The following is a 19,362-nucleotide window of genomic DNA, read 5'->3' on the forward strand; positions in this document are numbered from 1 at the left end:
TAAATAGAGAGGCATTTTAAAAGCTATGAAAAATAAACGGTGTGGTAAAAAACGTTATCAGATGACTAAATATAGGTAATATAACTTGAATATTACATTTCTGATATTTTTATTCACCTTCACATTTTTATTTTCATGCTATAGCAAAAATTATCCACCGTATATCCACCATCTTTTTTCACCTTCTAGAGAGTCACCAGACATGTTATTACATTAGGTTATACCTAACTACTGAAAAAAAGTCTTCTTGGTTTTTATAGAAGAATTTTGCCAAATTTTGTATTTGACCATAATTATTAAGGGAAATTCATATTTTTTCGTCTTGATTTTTGTTACAAATATTTTATTTATGTACAATTAACCAAATATTATATTTAAATTCATGCCTGTACCTGAGCTTTAATCCAATGTCGTAACTCTTTATATATATGGCTCTGGTGAATGTAGCTGAATAGCGCCATCTATGGTTTGTATTATAGCGCCTTCTATAGTTTGAAACATCAGAAATTGTATTTTTTCCGAAAGTCTGAGATGGGATTAATCACAGAATGGCTACTAATTATTTATTGAAAGTTATTTTGTCCATTCTGTCAGTTTATTCATTTGTATTCATATGTATTATATTCTGCAATCAAAGCTTTTTTTGCAGCATTTTTACACGCATTCGGAAAAGGACGATAGTGGCACTGGAAGAAGAACGGTAGCTTTTAATGTGACGTAAGTGATAGAGCCTATCCTTTTGCTCTTTTGTATAATTTTGTATGAGTATAGAAGTTTAAGTAAAGTTAATTATCACACTGAATAGGGTGATAATACCGAATACCTAATACCTACTCGGCCTTAAACAACATCCTTCCTTACCATCTTTGTTATCTATTTACTTTTTCATTCCTTCTTTCATTCCCATCACACACGTACTAAATAAATTATCAATACCTTTCCCATACAACAAATTCTTTCCAACATAACATTCGATACTCTGGACCCACCATTTGGAACAACCTACCACCCTCCGTCCTAAAATCTGCTTTCCCAAAGATACTTCTCTCAAAATTAAAAAAATACACCTTTTCTTATACTTATTAAATATAATTAGTCGGTCATGTCTCGATCTGAAGTACCAACAGATTTTTTTTTTCTGTTATTCATATTTTAGATTATGAAATTTATTATTATTTTCTTCAATGTACTGACGTATTTCTTTTCTTTTTTATTTGTGTTTTTTTTTTCTGTCGAGGCTCAACCAGCCCAAGATGTTTCCCAACATCTTTCGGTGCTTTTGCCTTCATTTTCTGAAACATTTTTTATTTATAATACTGTTTCTTTGTTATCCTATGTATTCAGATTTTGTAAATAAATGTTTATTGAATTGAATTGAATTGAATTGAATTGAAAAGCAGACTGTTTTTCGTATACCGAGACATCCGATTTATTGAAAAAAAAAGTAAGCCTACTCAAGCTCCAATACGATTATAACGACGAGCATTTGGCTTAACTTCGTTCTGTTTTAATTGTTCGAAGATATTTCAAGATTCAAGATTTAGAATGGAGATAATATGAGTACATTTTTAAAATTTTAAAATGTATATTAATAAAATTATTACTATATACAATATTTATATTATTTAAAACAATCAATATATTAAAAACAGACATGAATACTACAACAATACTGCAACATATAGGCCCTAAGAACATCAAAAATACTATTAACATTACATTATTACTTTTGTCTTTTGTTAATAACTTTATCAAAACGAATGTAAATCTTATTCTATCATTGCTGTTTTAAGTTAAAGTGTTTTGTTCATGGCTCTTGGAGGAACCGTTTAATACAGTCGAGTGCCATCGGTAGGTTGTCATTATTCCAATAGAGATTATCATTATTATCATCATCCACGTTCCTAAAAGCAGCAATGCGTTAACCATGGAGGGATACAAAAAACACATTTTCCACAATAACAAATGTCTACTTTTGATTGTTTTTTAAAAACATTTTGAGGATAAACTGCCTGGTAACCAGAGAGTGAAATGTCACTCTTCCCTATAATCCACAATCTATGGGAACTATCAGTTAAGGCTAAAATATGTGGCACCACCGAAGGCTTTGCGAATGATGTTGATAAAATCAATTCTTTAAATGTATTCAACCATTAGCAAACAGGAGGTGATTACAAAATATACCTAATCAATAGAATTATTGTGTAAGATTACAGTACATTCACACTGTACCATTCAGTGACATCATATTCATGGAAACGGAACGTAAGTGTGAATGTAGCTGGACAGCGCCATCTATGATTTTTATTAGCGCCTTCTATAGTTTCAAACATCAGAAATTTTATTTTTTACAAAAAATCTGAGATGGGCTTTATCACAGAATGGCTACTAATCATTTATTAAAAGGTGTTCTGGCCATTCTGTCAGTTTATTCATTTTTAATCATATGTATTATATCCAATAAAAGCAACGTGCAGCATTTTTATACGCGTTCGGAAAAGGGCGATAATGGCACTGAAAAAAGAACGGCAGATTTTAATATGACGTAAGTAGAGCCTATCATTTTGCTCTTTTGTATAATTTTGTATGAGTATAGAAGTATAAGTAACGTTTGTAACCTAATTGCAATTTCACGCGAAATAGGGCGATAATACCGAAAAGCAGACTGTTTTTATAGCCTTGGTTTCGTGTACAGATTGAATTGTTAGGGAAAAAAAAGTACTTAAAGTCTTAAAACGTGTAAATACGATTATAGACGAGCATTTGGGTTCTGTTTATATTGTTTGAAGGTTTGCATGGCGAAAAAAGGATGTTGTTTAGGCATATCGTTGTTGTGTTTTTGTAAGCGTAGTAGAACAAAAAGTAATAAAATGATCAAGGAGGTAATATATATAATACAGAGTGAATTTACAAGATTTGAAAGATGATTTTTTTGTGAATATAAGTAGTTTTTACGCCACAAAAGAGAAACAAAAACACTAATCTTTACGCAACAATATAGTCTTAAGCCAGTTTCCGCATGCATGCCCCATAACTACAGTCGAAATTCCTTTTCAGGCGCTGCTACACCGTTATGCATTGTCTGAATGATTTCCCTTTTCAACTCGGTTTTTTTCTTACCAAGATTCTATTATTGCTGTTTTGTTTGTTTTGGCCTGTTTTGCGAGTGCAATCAATATAATGGTGTCGTTATTCATAGGGATTTTATTCTTAACATTTACCATACCTAAAAGCAATGCGTTAACCAAGTGGAGGAAATAAATAGGCCTAGGTCTATATACATTTATTTTCTCTATTTCTCAGCTACAATTCTTCTTTCCTATCTCTTTCTGGTGCTTTTCATTTAAAAAAAATAAAAAACATTCATTTGAGAACTTGTTAGCAAAATTAAACATTTACTGTATACATGGTATTTACTACAATAATAATATAATAGGGATTTGAATGTAAAAACTTCTCCTTCCTTCCACTCAGCAAAAAAATAAAAAATAAACACTTTTTCCGGTTTTTTCAGTAGGCTGGTAGTAGGTGTCAACAATTCAAATTTCAGCAGACACACGGAACTAAGTCTATCAGAGAAGTTTACTAGACATATTAACCAACAAGCTCTTGTAAAGTTCAAGTAAGATATTTTGTAAACTAAACATTACAGTAAAATAATAAAACTACAGGGCCAATGATTGTCAGCATACGCTGTTTAGGGTCACCCTCTATAAATAAGGAATAAAATAAATAAATAATAGAGAAATTCGATCTGTAAACAAATAGAAAACTGTTTTTGGGCACAATTGAATATCGTCACTACGCATGATTTTGTGATAAAATAGTAGAAAATTACAAAATATTGGAACTTTGACGCCAAATCATGACGTACAATGAGAAATATTGTGACCATTCTATAAAGAAAACATTTTTTTTCTAATTCAACAGACAGAAGATCGTGAAATATAAACGGTTTGACGCCAAGTTGGGTATTCTACTTTATGATGGAAATTTACATAGTGATATGTTTAAAAATTGGTACAATCGAAAGACCCGTCCCAAAGAATCTCCTCCTTTAGGGACATACGACACATGCGCTATTGTAGGCAATTCAGGAGTGTTAAAACATAGTCATTGTGGCAAGGAAATTGATGAACATGACTTTGTTATTAGAAACAACATGGCACCAACCGAAGGCTTTGAGAATGATGTTGGTACAAAGACAAGCCTGATGTCTATTAACAGTGCTTTAGTCAGTCAAATTAATATGTGCCTCGAAAATGCTACATGTCTTCCTACATATTTGAAGAAATTTAAAAGTCTTACTAAGAATACTATACTATGGTTTTCAAAAGTTTTCTCTCCAAGTAGCCGTCAAAAAAAATATTATACGTTATCAGAATTTGTCAAAAATGTGTCATTGCCTCTACGAATCGGGTTTCCTACTGGAAAAATGTCAACAACTGAGTAAGTGGGATTGGTCTTATCCGAAAGGTCCACATTTCTTGCTTTTACATAATCTTTTAATTTAGCACTTAGCTTATTTTATTTTAATCTCCCCATTGGAATCCAGCCACTGTTACTCAAAGCATTGTAATTTTATTCAGTGATTTACCTTTGGATTCATATAGTATTTTGAAGACATCCTCGATGTGATTTATGGTCTTTTAAATGTTATATTTCTTAATGTATCAAACAAGTAAATAGACACACTTTCATTGCACAACTTGACAATATGGCCTATGTACATTCCTTCCATTCAGTTTCACTAAGTTTAGATGTTGGCCAATTACATGAATTCTACAGGCAATGATCATTAGTACTTTTGTCAAGTCAATAATATTATTGCTATGTTAAGGCTTACTGATGAAACAAGCAATACTAAACGCACTTTAATTTATATTCTAGGTTCTGGAAGATCAAACGTGCTTCATCCGGGTTAATGATGTTCTCTGTTGCTGCAACGTTTTGTAGAAACATAACTCTTTATGGATTTTATCCATATTCAACATCACCATCTGGTCGTCAATTAACCTACCATTACTACGATAATTTTTCCTTTAAAAATAGTCATGATATGAACAGTGAGCATAAAACATTAACAGACCTAAACAAAACAGGCGTTATCAGAGTTATAACAGACGATTGTAATTAATAACCATTGTTTATGCTATTCTGACACGTTTTAGTAAAAACGAAATTAATACTGTTATCAAACCTAAAGTGAATATACCACAGTAGTATATACTAAATTCAAGTGTCTACGACCAGTAGTTACGGAGATACATACGTGCCCTGGGTTGTGGGTCAAAGGTCATAAATGATATTTCCGGTCATTTTTTACTAAAATATCCCATTAGCTTCTGATCAATTTGAGACCAAAATTACCTCGCTGTTTGTTGAGACATATTGGTGTTTGGTCTTATGACCTTTCACCCTGACCTTTTGATCTTTCGCCACATTTTCAAAATGTGTAACCAAGCCAAAAATGGATTGTTTGGCCACCCTAAACCAATTTCTGAAGTCAAATTCTCTGGACCTAAAAGTGCATACGAAAGTTGATCTAGCTACTAGAGTAATAAACGTTATCGACGATCTGGTGTATTAACAAATATATCTTATACAGTGTGATTTAGTTTTTATAAAATGAAAACAATTATTCCTTAAATTTGAAGGTATCTGATAAAATAAAGTAGACCTAGATATTTAGAATAAAAATTGTTCATATTTCTTTGTTTTATGTATAGGCCCAATCAGACAGACATCGTCGTACGTCAAAACCTGAAGCATCTTTACTTGACTTGTCGGTGCTTTCGTATTGCACCATACAGTTGTATAGGCTACTGAGTCTAGTTCAAAAATATGTTGGGAAAAATAGTAGGCAAATGGTTTTCGGTTTTAAATGAATATATAAATATGTTGTCCTGACCACACACTACAAATCAACCCTCCGTCATCCACCGCCTCCATATAAAAGGAGCATAAATATGCAAATTAGCTATAAAACCAATATTTTCTTCTAAACTACGGTCCATTCATTACAATTTTTGTGGCAAACCCTTTATTTTCATACCCATCTTTTCGAGGTTTTACGGTATGCATAGTACTGTACTACGTGTATTTCTTTCATTCCAGTCGCCCATTAGCGGATCTCCACTAACAGTCTGTATCTCTTACCTACACATTTTAGTCAATATGATGTAATTTTCAAATGATATCACATACACAAGGCCCGACACAAGGTCATATGTGATCTGTTAATATTGTTCGTGGTTCATAAAAACAATAGAAAAGGTAGTCGTTTATCCAGAAGCTAAATTTACCCAAAAAAGTGATTTTCAAAAATCACTCAAGTGTGACTTAAATTACGTTTTCACCCGTTATACATTGTATGTGATCTATGGAAATTTACTTGTTCATTGGGTATGAAAACACAGGGTTTGTCACAAATAAATAGATTATTAGTTTAGGAGTGCAAAACCTGTTATACATGGTACACTGAAAATGCTTTCAATGTGTTCATTGGGTATAAAAGCATAGGGTTTGCCCTAAATATTGTTATTTTAGGGGAGATATCGTAAACATATGGGTTTTATAGCTAATTTGTGTATTTATGCTCATTTGCATATTAAGGCGGTGGATGACGGAGGGTTGATTTGTTGTACATGATCAGAACAACATAATATACAACATTCATTTACCTCCGCCATGTTTCTGAGTGCTTTCATTTGTTTGTTTGTTAGCAGGATTACTCAAAAAGTAATTACAAGATCTTTACCAAAATGAATGTACAGATAGATTAAATTCATTATATTTTTGGACAATTTGGGACCACGGTCCCAATTCTGGACCACTTTTTAATATACTTTTCAGTTCTGCTAGTGTTAAAAGATAGGACAGAAATTTCAAATGCCGGTGAGCAGTCTTAAAGTAACAAGTAAACAAAAATTGTATATTATTTTTCTTCTTGAAAGGCGGGTTACATAACCTTTATATCAAACTCGCGCACACACGCTTATAGTGTAATTATCCTAATTCAGACACAGCATTAAGACACACACCTTTTTCTACAATTTTGTCTCGTTCATAATGCTAGCAGTAGCCTAGTAGTTTTTAGGTCGTTGGGAATTTTAAACATGTTTAATTTTCTCCCGTCTGGCCTCGTCGAACTACTGTCGGAGTTGGCCTTAAGAAAAGTATCACGGTCGTTATCGTCCTGGTATGGTATGGGTGGTACGGTATAGCAGCCTTTACGATTGTAAGACACTGGGAACGGAGGCCTACATTACAACAGTTTGGCTGGATTTAAGGAAATCCATCATGTTTAAATATTTCATTTTCCTTTGTTATACCAGGGAAGAGTTAAATTACTGTAATTTAACTCTTCCCTGGTTATACACGTAGGTCTAACTGATTCATAAATAATTCTAATCTAAAACTCAATCTAAAAAAAATGCATATATCTCTTTGCATTCTTACTAGAAATTTCCCTATGAATTCCTGTTCCCGTTTGCCTGTTGTTAACACACGTACATACTATTGTTTGTTTAATTTAATTTCCGCCACTTGTAACAATCTACAAATTCACAATCTCCGTAACTCTCCATCGTTAAGTCAATTCATTTGCTACCGTACCTATACATTTCATTCTGTAACTAACTAAATAGAAATTGAAAAATGTATTTCAAGATTCAATTTTATTTTGCCAATTAAAATGGAAATAATATGAGTATATTTTTTAAATTTTAAAATGTATATTAATAAGTATTACTATATACAATATTTATATTATTTAAAACAATCAATATATTAAAACAGACTTGAATACCAGGGATACATCATTTTAAAAGCAACATATAAGCACATCAAAAATACTATTAACATTACATTATACTGGTTCCAATAATTAGATAAAATATGCAATAAAACTGGCTAAAAGAATAAATGAAAGTGTTGACTTTTCTATGCTTAGACCTACTATTCAGCGTTATACAACCTGATCGAGTAAGGAACACAACTATTAATCTTTTATCTCTCGGTTCTACATAGATCTATACAGATCATTTCATTTTTATTTCAGTTAAGTAAGAAGTTAGATTATTAAATATTTTTATTCACCAATACAATACAATACAATACACGTACCAATAAGAAACAAACGTGTTGTCTAGTGTATTAAGAGTACTGAATTTGATGTAGGCCTAGATGAAAGGGATCTCGAAAAAACCACTAGAAGATTGTGATAGGAAGCCCACTACATAGACATATAAAGTGGCTTGTGTTGCCCGAAAGCTCTGCTAACTTTTCTGGCCGTTTTGTTTTTAAATGTATTCAACCAGGAAACAGGAGGTGATTAAAAAATATCTAATCATGTTACAAAGAACGAATTGATTTATAGTATAGGATTCAAGTACATTCTCACTGTATCATTTAGTGAAATAGTTATTTATCCATGGAAATGGAACAAGTGTGACTGAGCTGAAATACTATATTCACCTCATTCAAGTATTGTTTATCAAAGTGGATTTATCAAAATGCCTTTGATGTAATGTTTTCCAACATGTATTCAAAAACAACAAAGAGATGCTGAATAGGAAAATGATTACAAAGAAACATTTGTGTTAGATAGCAAAATCACTTTAGTTTCACGATCTGAGTATGAATGCGTAATAACTCTCCTTAGGCCTAAACAAAGCTTAAAAAGCTACTGTAGGCTACATTAAAACTTGTTTATGGAAGACTATAGATATCTCCATTAATAGAGATATCTCTATTTAAAACTAAGGTATCTTAGTTTTAAATAGAGATATCTTAGTTTTTAATAGAGGTCTTAGTTTTAAATAGAGAATCTCTACTTAATAGAGATATCTTATCTATATTCTTTATAGAGATATCTCTATTTAAAACTAAGACCTCTATTAAAAACTAAGATATCTCTATTAAAAACTAAGATCTCTCTTGAATAAATGACATATGGCGTGCCATACTTGTTCTGTTTTGTGCAATAATTGTTGTTATTATATATTATTAATATCAGAGTCATATATACTTTCTTTTCTCATTCTCTCTGAGTAATTAATTGTTCATTTGTAATGTTAATACACATTCTAATGCTTTTCTAGTTGTCTAAACATCATTACAGTACAGTAGGTTTTAGCTAATAGAAAAAAATAGTGCACAAAGCCTAACGTGAAAAAGGGAAAATGTATAAAACCAATTCCATTATTGAAGCGTTTCCACCAAAGGAATGCCCCATATAGTCACTATACAGTCGCCATTACTTCTTAACAAAACGCCTCAAAAGAAATGTATGAAATTGGAGTTGTTATTCATTGTATTTTATTGTCTTGATGGTTTAACCGTGGAGCTATGGTAACAACGGCGCTCATGAATATTTTTCGTTCAGCTACAATGCTTCTTTTCTATCAGTATCTGATTTATTTTTTTTTTTTTTATTTTAGTTTTAAAAATCAATAACAAAAACGGAATAAAAAATGTCTACCCGGATTGTTTAGCCTACATTAAACTTGTTATAGTGGTGGTTAGTATAATTGCATCCCTTAATAGTTTGCTAAAAGTTGTCAGAACTGTAGATCAGATATATTACTAATTATTTGTATAATCATGGACCTATAATTTAGGTCCATGGGTTAATATTACCAAAATGCTTTAATGCATACCGTATTACATCATTTAAGCTATTAATTATATTAAATCATTTCCCCTTTTCAAGTTTATATCTATTATATTCCAGTAACTACTCATTTTATGTGTGTATATAAGGAAATGTAGAAAATAAGCGACTCAAGTTGACTACATTAAACTTCTATAATACATTTTACTGCAAAACTAATACAATCAAATTTCCTCTACCTCGCTATCTCTCCCTAATTAACAACAAATAAACACCACTTTTGCCGTTTGTTTAAAGATGAGTATATCAGTCACATATCCCTTTTTTCAATAGGCTGGTAGTAGGTGTAAACAATTCAAATTTCAGCACACACCCGGAACTAAGTCTCTCAGAGAAGTTCAGTAGACATATTAACCAACAAGCTCTTGTGAAGTTCAAGTAAGATATTTTGTTAAAACTAAATTAATAATAGAACAGTATTTCACTAAAAAATATAAATATATGCAGTAGGCCTTCCACTCAGCAAAAAATAAACATCACTTTTTCCGGTTTTTTTCAGTGGGCTGGTAGGTGTCAACAATTCAAATTTCAGCACACACACGGAACTAAGTCTATCAGAGAAGTTCAGTAGACATATTAACCAACAAGCTCTTGTAAAGTTCAAGTAAGATATTTTCTAAACATTACAGTATAATTATAAATACAGGCCTAATAATAGAAAAGTATTTTGGACATAATTGAATATCGTCATCGGCACAAGAATGATTAAATATCATTTGTTTCTTGTATCTAAAGCTTTGTCTACACTATCAAAGTTTATGTGAAAAGAAAATGTGATATGCCCATAGGGACATGATGATGTCATATTTCTACCATATTTGGGTAAATCATACTTTTTTTGATAGTTTGATAGTGTGGACAGAGCTTTACTTGTATATTGTATTAAATTTATCCATCAGCTTTTTTGTCATCGTATTTCATTATGTAGTAGGCCTATAGCATATTTGCAGCATAATATAATTTAAAAACAAAAATAATAATAATAAACAATTTTTAGATGTAACTAACTGCGCATGATGATTTTATGATAGACAAGCCATTTTTGCAGAAATATTGAATGGAAATAGTGTAGCCTACCATCCTACAAAACACTTTTTTTTCTATTTTAACAGACAGAAGATCGTGAAATATAATAAACGGTTTGACGCCAAGTTGTGTATTCTACTTTATGATGGAAATTTACATAGTGATATGTTTAAAAATTGGTCCAATCGAAAGACCCGTCCCAAAGAATCTCCTCCTTTAGGGACATACGACACATGCGCTATTGTAGGCAATTCAGGAGTGTTAAAACATAGTCATTGTGGAGAGGAAATTGATGAACATGACTTTGTTTTAAGAAACAACATGGCACCAACCGAAGGCTTTGAGAATGATGTTGGTACAAAGACAAACTTGATGTCCATTAATGGCGAATTAGTCAAGACAATAACTAATTGTTTTGAAAATACTACATGTAGTCCTACATATTTGAAGAAAGTTAAAGTATTGAATGATACCATATTATGGTTTTCACGGGTTTTTTCTCCAAGTGTTCGTCAAAAGCAATATTATGCGCTATCGACTTTTATCAGAAATCACTCAATACCTTTCCGAATCGGTTTTCCTACAAAGCCATTGTCTACAACTGAGTAAGTGAAACTAAACTATCTTTTTCACTTTAGCAATATGAACAATATTATATACAAAAATTGATTGATAAGTTGACAAGAATAAAGCATGCTCAATAAATTGTCTTTCACACCTGTTCTGGTACGGTTCCGTCCGGTGTTGGTATCGTTATCAGAACTATTGCAAGCATAGGCCTCCACATCCACAAGGATAGGATATAATACAGTATCCTGTTCCATTAGGCTTAAGCATATATGCAACAAACATTGTTTATATGCCTACATCAACGTTTATCTTGTTAGGCGGCGGCCCAACAAACCTTACAAGTTCAATATTTTATTAACCGATTCCTATTCTCTCAATTGTGTTGATCGAACCAAGCATAGGCCTATAGGCAAAGACTCAACTTAACAAATGGCATTCACAACACTAATCCGGGAAAACCGCCTCTGCTGAAGAAATAGCACAGACACAGTGCAATATCTTAAACAAATTTTACTGTACATTCTGCTGGTGGATGTTATACTTGCATTAATTTAAACCTCTGTGCAATTTTCGATAGCTCCATATTTGTACACTTTTAGCACCTCATCCCAACCATCATGTCCTCTACATTAATTGATCAGATGGCCTACCTGCATGAGTCCAACCCTCTAAACATTAATCCACACCTCTCTTCAGCTTCTTTTTGGTCCACTTTTTCAACATTCGCACCCATCCAACACTGCGTTGTAGTCTAAGTATACTTGTTTATAACTTCGCTTGTCATTGGTTAAAACGCTTGCGTTGCGTTTACGTCCTTGCGTTACGTTCTAGTGGGAACCAAGCTTTATAACTTCGCTTGTCATTGGTTAAAACGCTTGCGTTGCGTTTACGTCCTTGCGTTACGTTCTAGTGGGAACCAAGCTTAACACGTTATACTGTATATAACTACAAACGAAATCAAACATAAATTTAACCTATACCTGTTTTAATTCAACGTGTATAATATTTAGTATAAACGATATTGACGATCTGGTGTATTAACATGTGATTTAGTTTAGTGAAATGAAAACAAATAATTATTATTTATTTGGTAAAATAAAGTAGCCAATAGTTTTAGAATAAATCTATTATCATTTCTTTGTTTATGTAAGCATGGGCGGTCGTTATCGTCCTAGTGTGTATTATATCAGCCTTGCATATTATTATTATTGTTAATGTCATTTGGAACAATCTCCCAATTTGTATGCGAACTCTCCATCGTCAAGTTAAGTTAGCTACCTATACCTGTATTTCTGCAAATACATTAAATTCAAATTAAACAACTTTAAGTTAATTAAAAACTTATAAGCATGCCATATCAACAAAGGGCAGTGAAAAACTTTAACTCTGTCGTCTGCTTCCTGTAGGCCTATGTCGTTTTTATTAGTATCAGTGGGAAAGCCACTTTGCGTTTTGACCGTTAAATCGTGTAAAATCGACTTACTTCCGCATTGACGATTTTGAAGCGCCACCTATCGTTGAAAACTGAAACCACGATTTTTCGTCGCCTAGCAAATAAGTGCTGTTTTATTTTAAGCTCTCATGAATATTTAAGAACCGCCCAACATTACCTATTATGGTAAAAGCATTTCCTAATAAGTATAATTGAATAACCAATCGGTTTCTTTCAAAGAAACCGAAGCTAATACAATACATTCGGCGACTGAAGTCGGGACTCGTGAAATTTATAAATGTGGTACGATTTGACTACTGTTTTGTTGTCCATTTTCTGAATAGTCGGAGGTGCATCCCAACAAATTAAAACAATTATAATCAATTGTTTTATCAAGAATAATATTAGTTTAATCGAGTATGATATATTTCTATCCTGTTCAAAATTTGTTGGTGTATTCTCAGGCCTCGAAAGGTAGGTACATTTTCTAGCTGTGAGCGTGGTTTCGGCAACGCGAGACACGTGTGTCAGTATAGGCGATAGCGAGACGTGTGTTGTACTGTGTTGATGCTGATCCGATAGTCGTTAAGTTGTACTGATTACGAGTATCATTGGTCCTGGCCGGCCTAGCCTGGTGATCTGATCCCCCCAAAAAAATACTTTTTTTCAATCAGTATTAATATATTATTTGATTTATTAGGCTCAATAGATGCCTAGCTAGGCTACTAGTAGGCCTAGGCCTAGATTATAAATAATAATAGTAAATACTCTAATTTAATTAATAAAATACAGCTTCCATTTGCCTTACTTTTATGTCATCATATAATATTATAATTATATATACAACCAGACATTAACATTTTTTAAAATAATATTTATTATTTTTTTCTGACACTTTCAGGAATCGTTGATGATGCAGAGTTCTTTTTCTTTGTGACTTCAAACTGAGAGTGAAGTGGATAAAAAGATGACACCGGTACCTACCGACATTGTCATACCCAAACTATAATTTAATTATTTAAAACAAAATGTTGAATTACAAAAATGTATGTTGCAGAGGATTTAGATGAATATTACAATACAAATATTTATGTTGAATGCAAACCTACTACACTATACTCTGTAAATTATGTTATTGTCATGTGGTAGACCTTAAAAATTGAATATTTATTGTATGTTAGGCCTATTTTATATTTTATTATTATTAATACTGTATTAGTTTAATATTTATACTACAATGTATTAATTTATATTATACAGTACTAGTTTGTACATGTTTTTACCCCAAAAAAATGAATAAATAATTTGTTATTCAATCTAATTGCTTGTTTGTTCATCAATAGCAAAACAATTGTAAGCAAGTATATAACAGTTCTTGTTAGCCGCTTATTTCAGGTCATATTATTAATATTAGCTAGGCCCGACGCGCCCGACCACAACGTCACTAAGTGACTTTCCGCCCCTGGAACAATCGCTCGCTAATAGGGCTAGGCCTCGGACTCGTATAAAAGCTATTATAATAGTTATGATAAATATTCCTCAACTAACATGTATACTGTGATAAATAAACAAGTAATAATATACGTTGTATTGGAATGTATTTATTTATATGAATTCTTATACGCGGACAATTATAAACATCGCGTATATCGTTCGCTATAAATAAATTCATAAACACGATGACGATGAGTTTACAAAATGGCGGTTTCGCTAGTTTTCGATGGAACAAATAGTGGTACCTTTAGTTTGAATAGTCGGAGCTGCATCCCAACCACCGAATTTTGTATCTTAATTTCGTATTCTGTAGATTATTAATTTTTCTAACAGGGATTTTAAATTCAGGACTGTTCAATTTTTCTAAACATTTTATTTTAATGATTTTCTAGGGTACAATTTCGGAAAAAAGACATTGGTTGATTTTGCCGTTAAATTACAGATTATCGTTTTGTTCAAATACATTTAATTTTACATGATAATATATTAAAACCATTTATGAATTTATTTCACTAACAATATTTTTCCGATAATCAGCTAAATTTACAAATATTGTGTTTTAACACCCTAAAATTTAGCAATTTTCAACTAAATTAGAAAAGTAGGGCGCCCTCTCCGAGTCGAAATTTGACACGATTTGTCGACTGGCTGTCCCACTGGTATAGAACAAGTCTTCTCGGATAAGGACTATAAACCGTGGTCCAGTGTACATCTAGCTCATGTGCACTTTAAAGAACCTAGTACATCTTTCGAGACGAGTAGGGGGTTACCCTGGTGTACTAGTTCACACACAGAATTGCCACTGTCACAAACTGGGCCCTTAGGAAGAACCTTCTTAGACTGAAGAGGCAACCCAGTATAAAAAATAAATAAATAAAATATTTAGAATAAATGATTCACCTATTTATTTTGTAATTGTAGATCTATTTTGGCGGAAATAAATAAATTTTATTATCATTACTTCTTTTTATAATTTACTTCAATGTATTTTTCTAAATTAGTTTAACAATATAATTATAAGAAAATCCAGAATAATAGGCACAAATTTAATCATAAGTTACAATAATGTATTCATGTTATAAGACTTTATCGATCAATCTGTTTCTGGTATCATTTTAGAGTTTGTATCGTATGTCCTGTAAACATTCAATCAGTAATTCAAAGTTCATTGTTTGCTGTAAGCAGCAGTATATATTTATTGTAGTGAACTACGGTAATAATATTATCACTATGTTAGCAAACAAAAAGAAGGAAATTATAATTTGTTTTGGATGGATTCAACCATTAGCAAACAGGGGTGAAGGCAAACATAAACTCTTTACATTGAAGATACCTAATCATGTTATAAAGAACGAATTAATGTATTGTATAGGATAATGGAGTGGAGTGCTCCATGGTAGGATTAAGCAGGGAGGTAGTATACCTCCCTGGATTAACCTGCATTCACACTGTACCATTCAGTGAAACCTTATTTATCCATGGAAACGAGTGTGAATTTAGCTGTGAAATACTGTATTCACCTCATTCAACTCTTATGCTCAAATATAGTGGTGACAAAAAGTTATATGCCCAAATTTAGTAGTGATTAAAATGGTAGTGATATGACATCATCATGTCCATATATGGGCACACCACATTTTGTTGTCACATAAAGTTTGATAGTGTAGACAGAGCTTTAAAGACAGAAGAACTTGAGGCGTTATGATAGAGGTCTTACTTATTCACCAGATTGAACATACTCAGCAGGGCCGTAGCCAGGATCTGTCAAGGGGGGGGGGGGGGGGGGGTTCGGACACTAAGTATTTGGGTCACTGTCCCACTGTCACTGTGTTTCCTTTGTGGCCCGGGCAACAGCCTTAATTTCATACTAAATGTTGTTTCTGCCACTAAATTGAAATTGAGTTCCATTTCATCGTATACCATCCGGACACAGAACTTGATAGGCTTAGTCATAAAGTAGTTACAGAGTTGCAGGGCATTTTATCATTGTTGACAGTTTTGATATTAGCCTAATTGTTAAAACGACCTTCACAACCAAAATATTTCTTTGTAATAAAATCTATTTTAAATGGAACGCTACAAAAATAATCCTCTGCTTTATCAGAGCATGCATACCTAATAACCAGACAAGAACGTGTCTTTATTATATTTTACTATCAATCTATTTTCAAGTCACGCAATCCATTTTCAACAATATAGTAGTATAATAACATTTTGATTGAATAGTGAGGGATTAGTTACAGTTTGACTTTGAATAAACAATTGGTAATTTACTGAAAATCCAAAATGAACTTGTGTTATAATGCAAAAACAATTATTCAATCAAAGAAACGCTCTACTACACATGAGAAATAGATGTCGGTCGATAAACTTCTGACGACGACTAAAACAACGACAATCAGCTAAATGTTAGTAATTTTATTTCATCTCTGGCTTGTTACATTTTTCATGACACATTACCGGACTTCCCCCTCCTCTCGCAATGAACGACAGTACAGATCCTCCCTATCTAGGCTCGTGTATGTAGCATACTACTATACTACGTTATTCACAAATTACGCACGCATAGCAGTGTTACTAGAACCATCACAGATTACCTCTAATGGATCAATCATTCACACATGATTTAAAAAATTCATCGACAAACGAAATATAGCCTATATTCATTCCTTTTAAATATTAAGCATATTGCCAAGGCTAATAATCGATTTGTCCATAATTATTGCGTTTTGCCGGGGGTTTTCCATAATCTAAGGGCGCGTTTATACAACACGCTATTACACGCATATTCTACACGCCTGGACGAGAAGTGTGTTGTATAACAACAAAGAGATTCCGTGTAATGAGATTTTAATTGCAAAAAAGGCTACTTGGCTGAATCCTAAAATTTGGTGGATTCCCGGTCGCCGTTACCGTGTTGGAAGTGTCCTCAGGGTATATTTTGACCTCTCGTTAAAACAGGTCGTAATATCAATCATGTCATGCGACGTCTAACAAGATTGGGCCCATTTATTGCTGCTTCGCTGCCAGCAATCATCCTCCTACCACGTCTTACGCCTAGCCTGGTAGGGCCAACTCGTAGTGGTAGTAGGCCTCTATAGATAGACTATCGTTTCCCACTCCAAACAGAATAAAAAATAACATCGCAAAAATGGCATCTTCTTCCATAGTGTATAGATGAAACAATGAAACCCTTAAAATAACTTTTATTAATTTAAATGAACCGAGAACAAAATAAACAACAATGCAAACGTGAACGAATACAATAATGAAAATGGTAAAAACCGCGCGAATACATCGGACAGCGAGGAGGCGACGATGATTTGTTGACAACAACCCAGCCAACAATTCAATTCAAGCGATCAACGATTTGACCTTTTATCCTAGCATGCACTGCGTGTTGATGAAACTTCCGGTACAACACGGTATCGTGATTTCTAGTATAAACAGCAAACGTTAAGGTGGGTTGACCTCGGTCCGAACAACACGCTAAAAATTTAAGCCGTGTTCAAATTTAGGGTGTTGTATAAACACGACCTAAGGCCAATGTTTAGGCCAAATCATAATTGTGCGTATAGTGTTGTATTTCCGATGCGTGTAGTACCCTATTTATCTTCATTTCCGTACGTTCGTCGTAAATAGGCCGAATTTCCGTAGTAATTTATAGACGTTCCAAAATTTGAACCGTGTTATACCGGTAACAGAGCAAAGTTTGCTTCTTTCTGCAAATTTCCTATCATTATTTTCTTTGTTTTATTTTGATCTGAGTGTGGTTTAAAACAACACTTTTGTAAAGTTTATAGTGGATAAATGAAAATGAATTTTTGGAAAATGTGGTTTTAACATCTGACTTTATTTAGCATTTTTAAATGAATTAAAATTCCAAATTATACAATTTAACCTTTTGCTCAATATATTTATAGCAACTGTTTCATATTTTTTGTACAACTTTTTAAAATTATTAATTGATAATTAATTTACATTAATTGAGTACAGTTATTAGAATGTATTACCGTACCAAAAGTACCTTAATCGGAGACTTCCCCGCGACGTTTGCATTGAACGAAAAAAAAATTATCATAAATTTACGTGCGAGAGTACTATTTGCGGCCATTTAGGGGTGTCATTTAACAATTTGCTTGCTCAAATACTCAGTGTCTACAGCCCTGGAGTCTTTGGGCAACCCTCTTAAAATAGTCCTGCGACCGCCCCTGATAGCTCTATCTATATTTATTTACAGTAATTTGTTGAGGAAACTAAATATATCAATGTAAATAGGTGGTATTGATACAGTTGAGTAGGCCTACGTATCGGCTGGTGGTCTAGAAAAAAATAATCGAATGCCATAGGCCTAATGTAAACTACAGTACATGATACCATAGATATTATAGTGTAATATATTAAATTCACTATAATCCTCTATGATGATGATACACTATACTTCATAGCCACACATAAATATTGTAGGTAACCGCCGCGTTCCATTTTTTGATGTACGTCGGAAGGCTATATACTTTATGCATGCTGACTGCCAGTGATCGAAACAATAGGTACGCGGTTGTCTAGCGGTGTTCTTTGTACGATTCGTTCGTGCCCAAGCTCGCGTCAATATCATGTTACATCCTGGGACCAAAAATTCGTATTATTTTTCAGGTGAAAATCGGCAACCAATTCATTTGTTTAACAATAAGGTATGAGTTATTCAAATGAGTTTACAAATTTTTCAATTTACAAACAACCTTTTGTATTGTGGGGCACGTATTTGGAGGATTTTCAGAGATGAGGGTGTGGTGAGGTATTGTGGATGTCGGGGATAGGGTTCGCAGTCGGTTAAGGGGGGGGGGGGGGGGGGGGTCGCTGTAAAGGGGGGTTCGCCCGAACCATAAAAACCCCCCCTGGCTACGGGCCTGCTCAGTTTCAGCGTTTTTCAATATCCCTCATCATTCAGAGTCTCTTCTTGTTTTATATAAAAGGGTGATTAAGGTTTTGAACAAACAACCCCACACGTTGTCTCATGGAGTTTATACAATAGAGAATACCACCTATGACAATTACATATATTCTTTGAGAGGAGCCAGTCCCCACGGGTAAAACAATACTGTCACTAAAGCCCTGTCTACACTATCAAACTTTATGTGACAATAAAATATGCCCATATATAGAC

General features: G+C 33.1%; 2 protein-coding genes and 1 long non-coding RNA gene across 5 annotated transcripts; 2 read left to right on the forward strand and 1 right to left on the reverse strand.

Annotated features, from left to right (window-relative positions):
- The first annotated feature begins 588 nt into the window (after positions 1-588).
- On the forward strand, positions 589-8,111 carry LOC140062285 (alpha-2,8-sialyltransferase 8B-like). 3 transcript variants are annotated; one of them, XM_072108431.1, is made up of 4 exons: positions 589-717; positions 3,518-3,622; positions 3,931-4,449; positions 4,891-8,111. In XM_072108431.1, exons 1-4 carry the CDS (start codon positions 614-616, stop codon positions 5,135-5,137), a joined length of 975 nt encoding a protein of 324 aa, XP_071964532.1. In that variant the 5' UTR covers positions 589-613; the 3' UTR covers positions 5,138-8,111. The 3 variants fall into 3 exon arrangements, with proteins under 3 accessions (XP_071964532.1, XP_071964531.1, XP_071964530.1); XM_072108430.1 differs by having other exon boundaries at positions 590-717; positions 3,515-3,622; XM_072108429.1 differs by lacking the exon at positions 589-717 and adding an exon at positions 2,359-2,545 and having other exon boundaries at positions 3,515-3,622.
- A 206-nt stretch (positions 8,112-8,317) lies between these two features.
- Positions 8,318-12,695, forward strand: LOC140062286 (alpha-2,8-sialyltransferase 8B-like). The gene is made up of 4 exons (XM_072108433.1): positions 8,318-8,331; positions 9,950-10,054; positions 10,176-10,280; positions 10,789-12,695. The coding sequence occupies exon 4, from the start codon at positions 10,868-10,870 to the stop codon at positions 11,309-11,311; it is 444 nt and encodes a 147-aa protein (XP_071964534.1). The 5' UTR covers positions 8,318-8,331; positions 9,950-10,054; positions 10,176-10,280; positions 10,789-10,867; the 3' UTR covers positions 11,312-12,695.
- Positions 12,696-16,601: 3,906 nt separating this feature from the next.
- LOC140062527 (uncharacterized) lies at positions 16,602-19,005 on the reverse strand. Its single transcript, XR_011847493.1, has 2 exons — positions 17,736-19,005; positions 16,602-16,948 (listed from the first exon to the last, which is right to left on the reverse strand). It is a non-coding gene; the product is annotated as an uncharacterized lncRNA (long non-coding RNA).
- Positions 19,006-19,362: the final 357 nt, after the last annotated feature.

The sequence above is a fragment of the Antedon mediterranea genome, chromosome 11 (assembly GCF_964355755.1).
Source record: "Antedon mediterranea chromosome 11, ecAntMedi1.1, whole genome shotgun sequence".
Classification (NCBI taxonomy): domain Eukaryota; kingdom Metazoa; phylum Echinodermata; class Crinoidea; order Comatulida; family Antedonidae; genus Antedon; species Antedon mediterranea.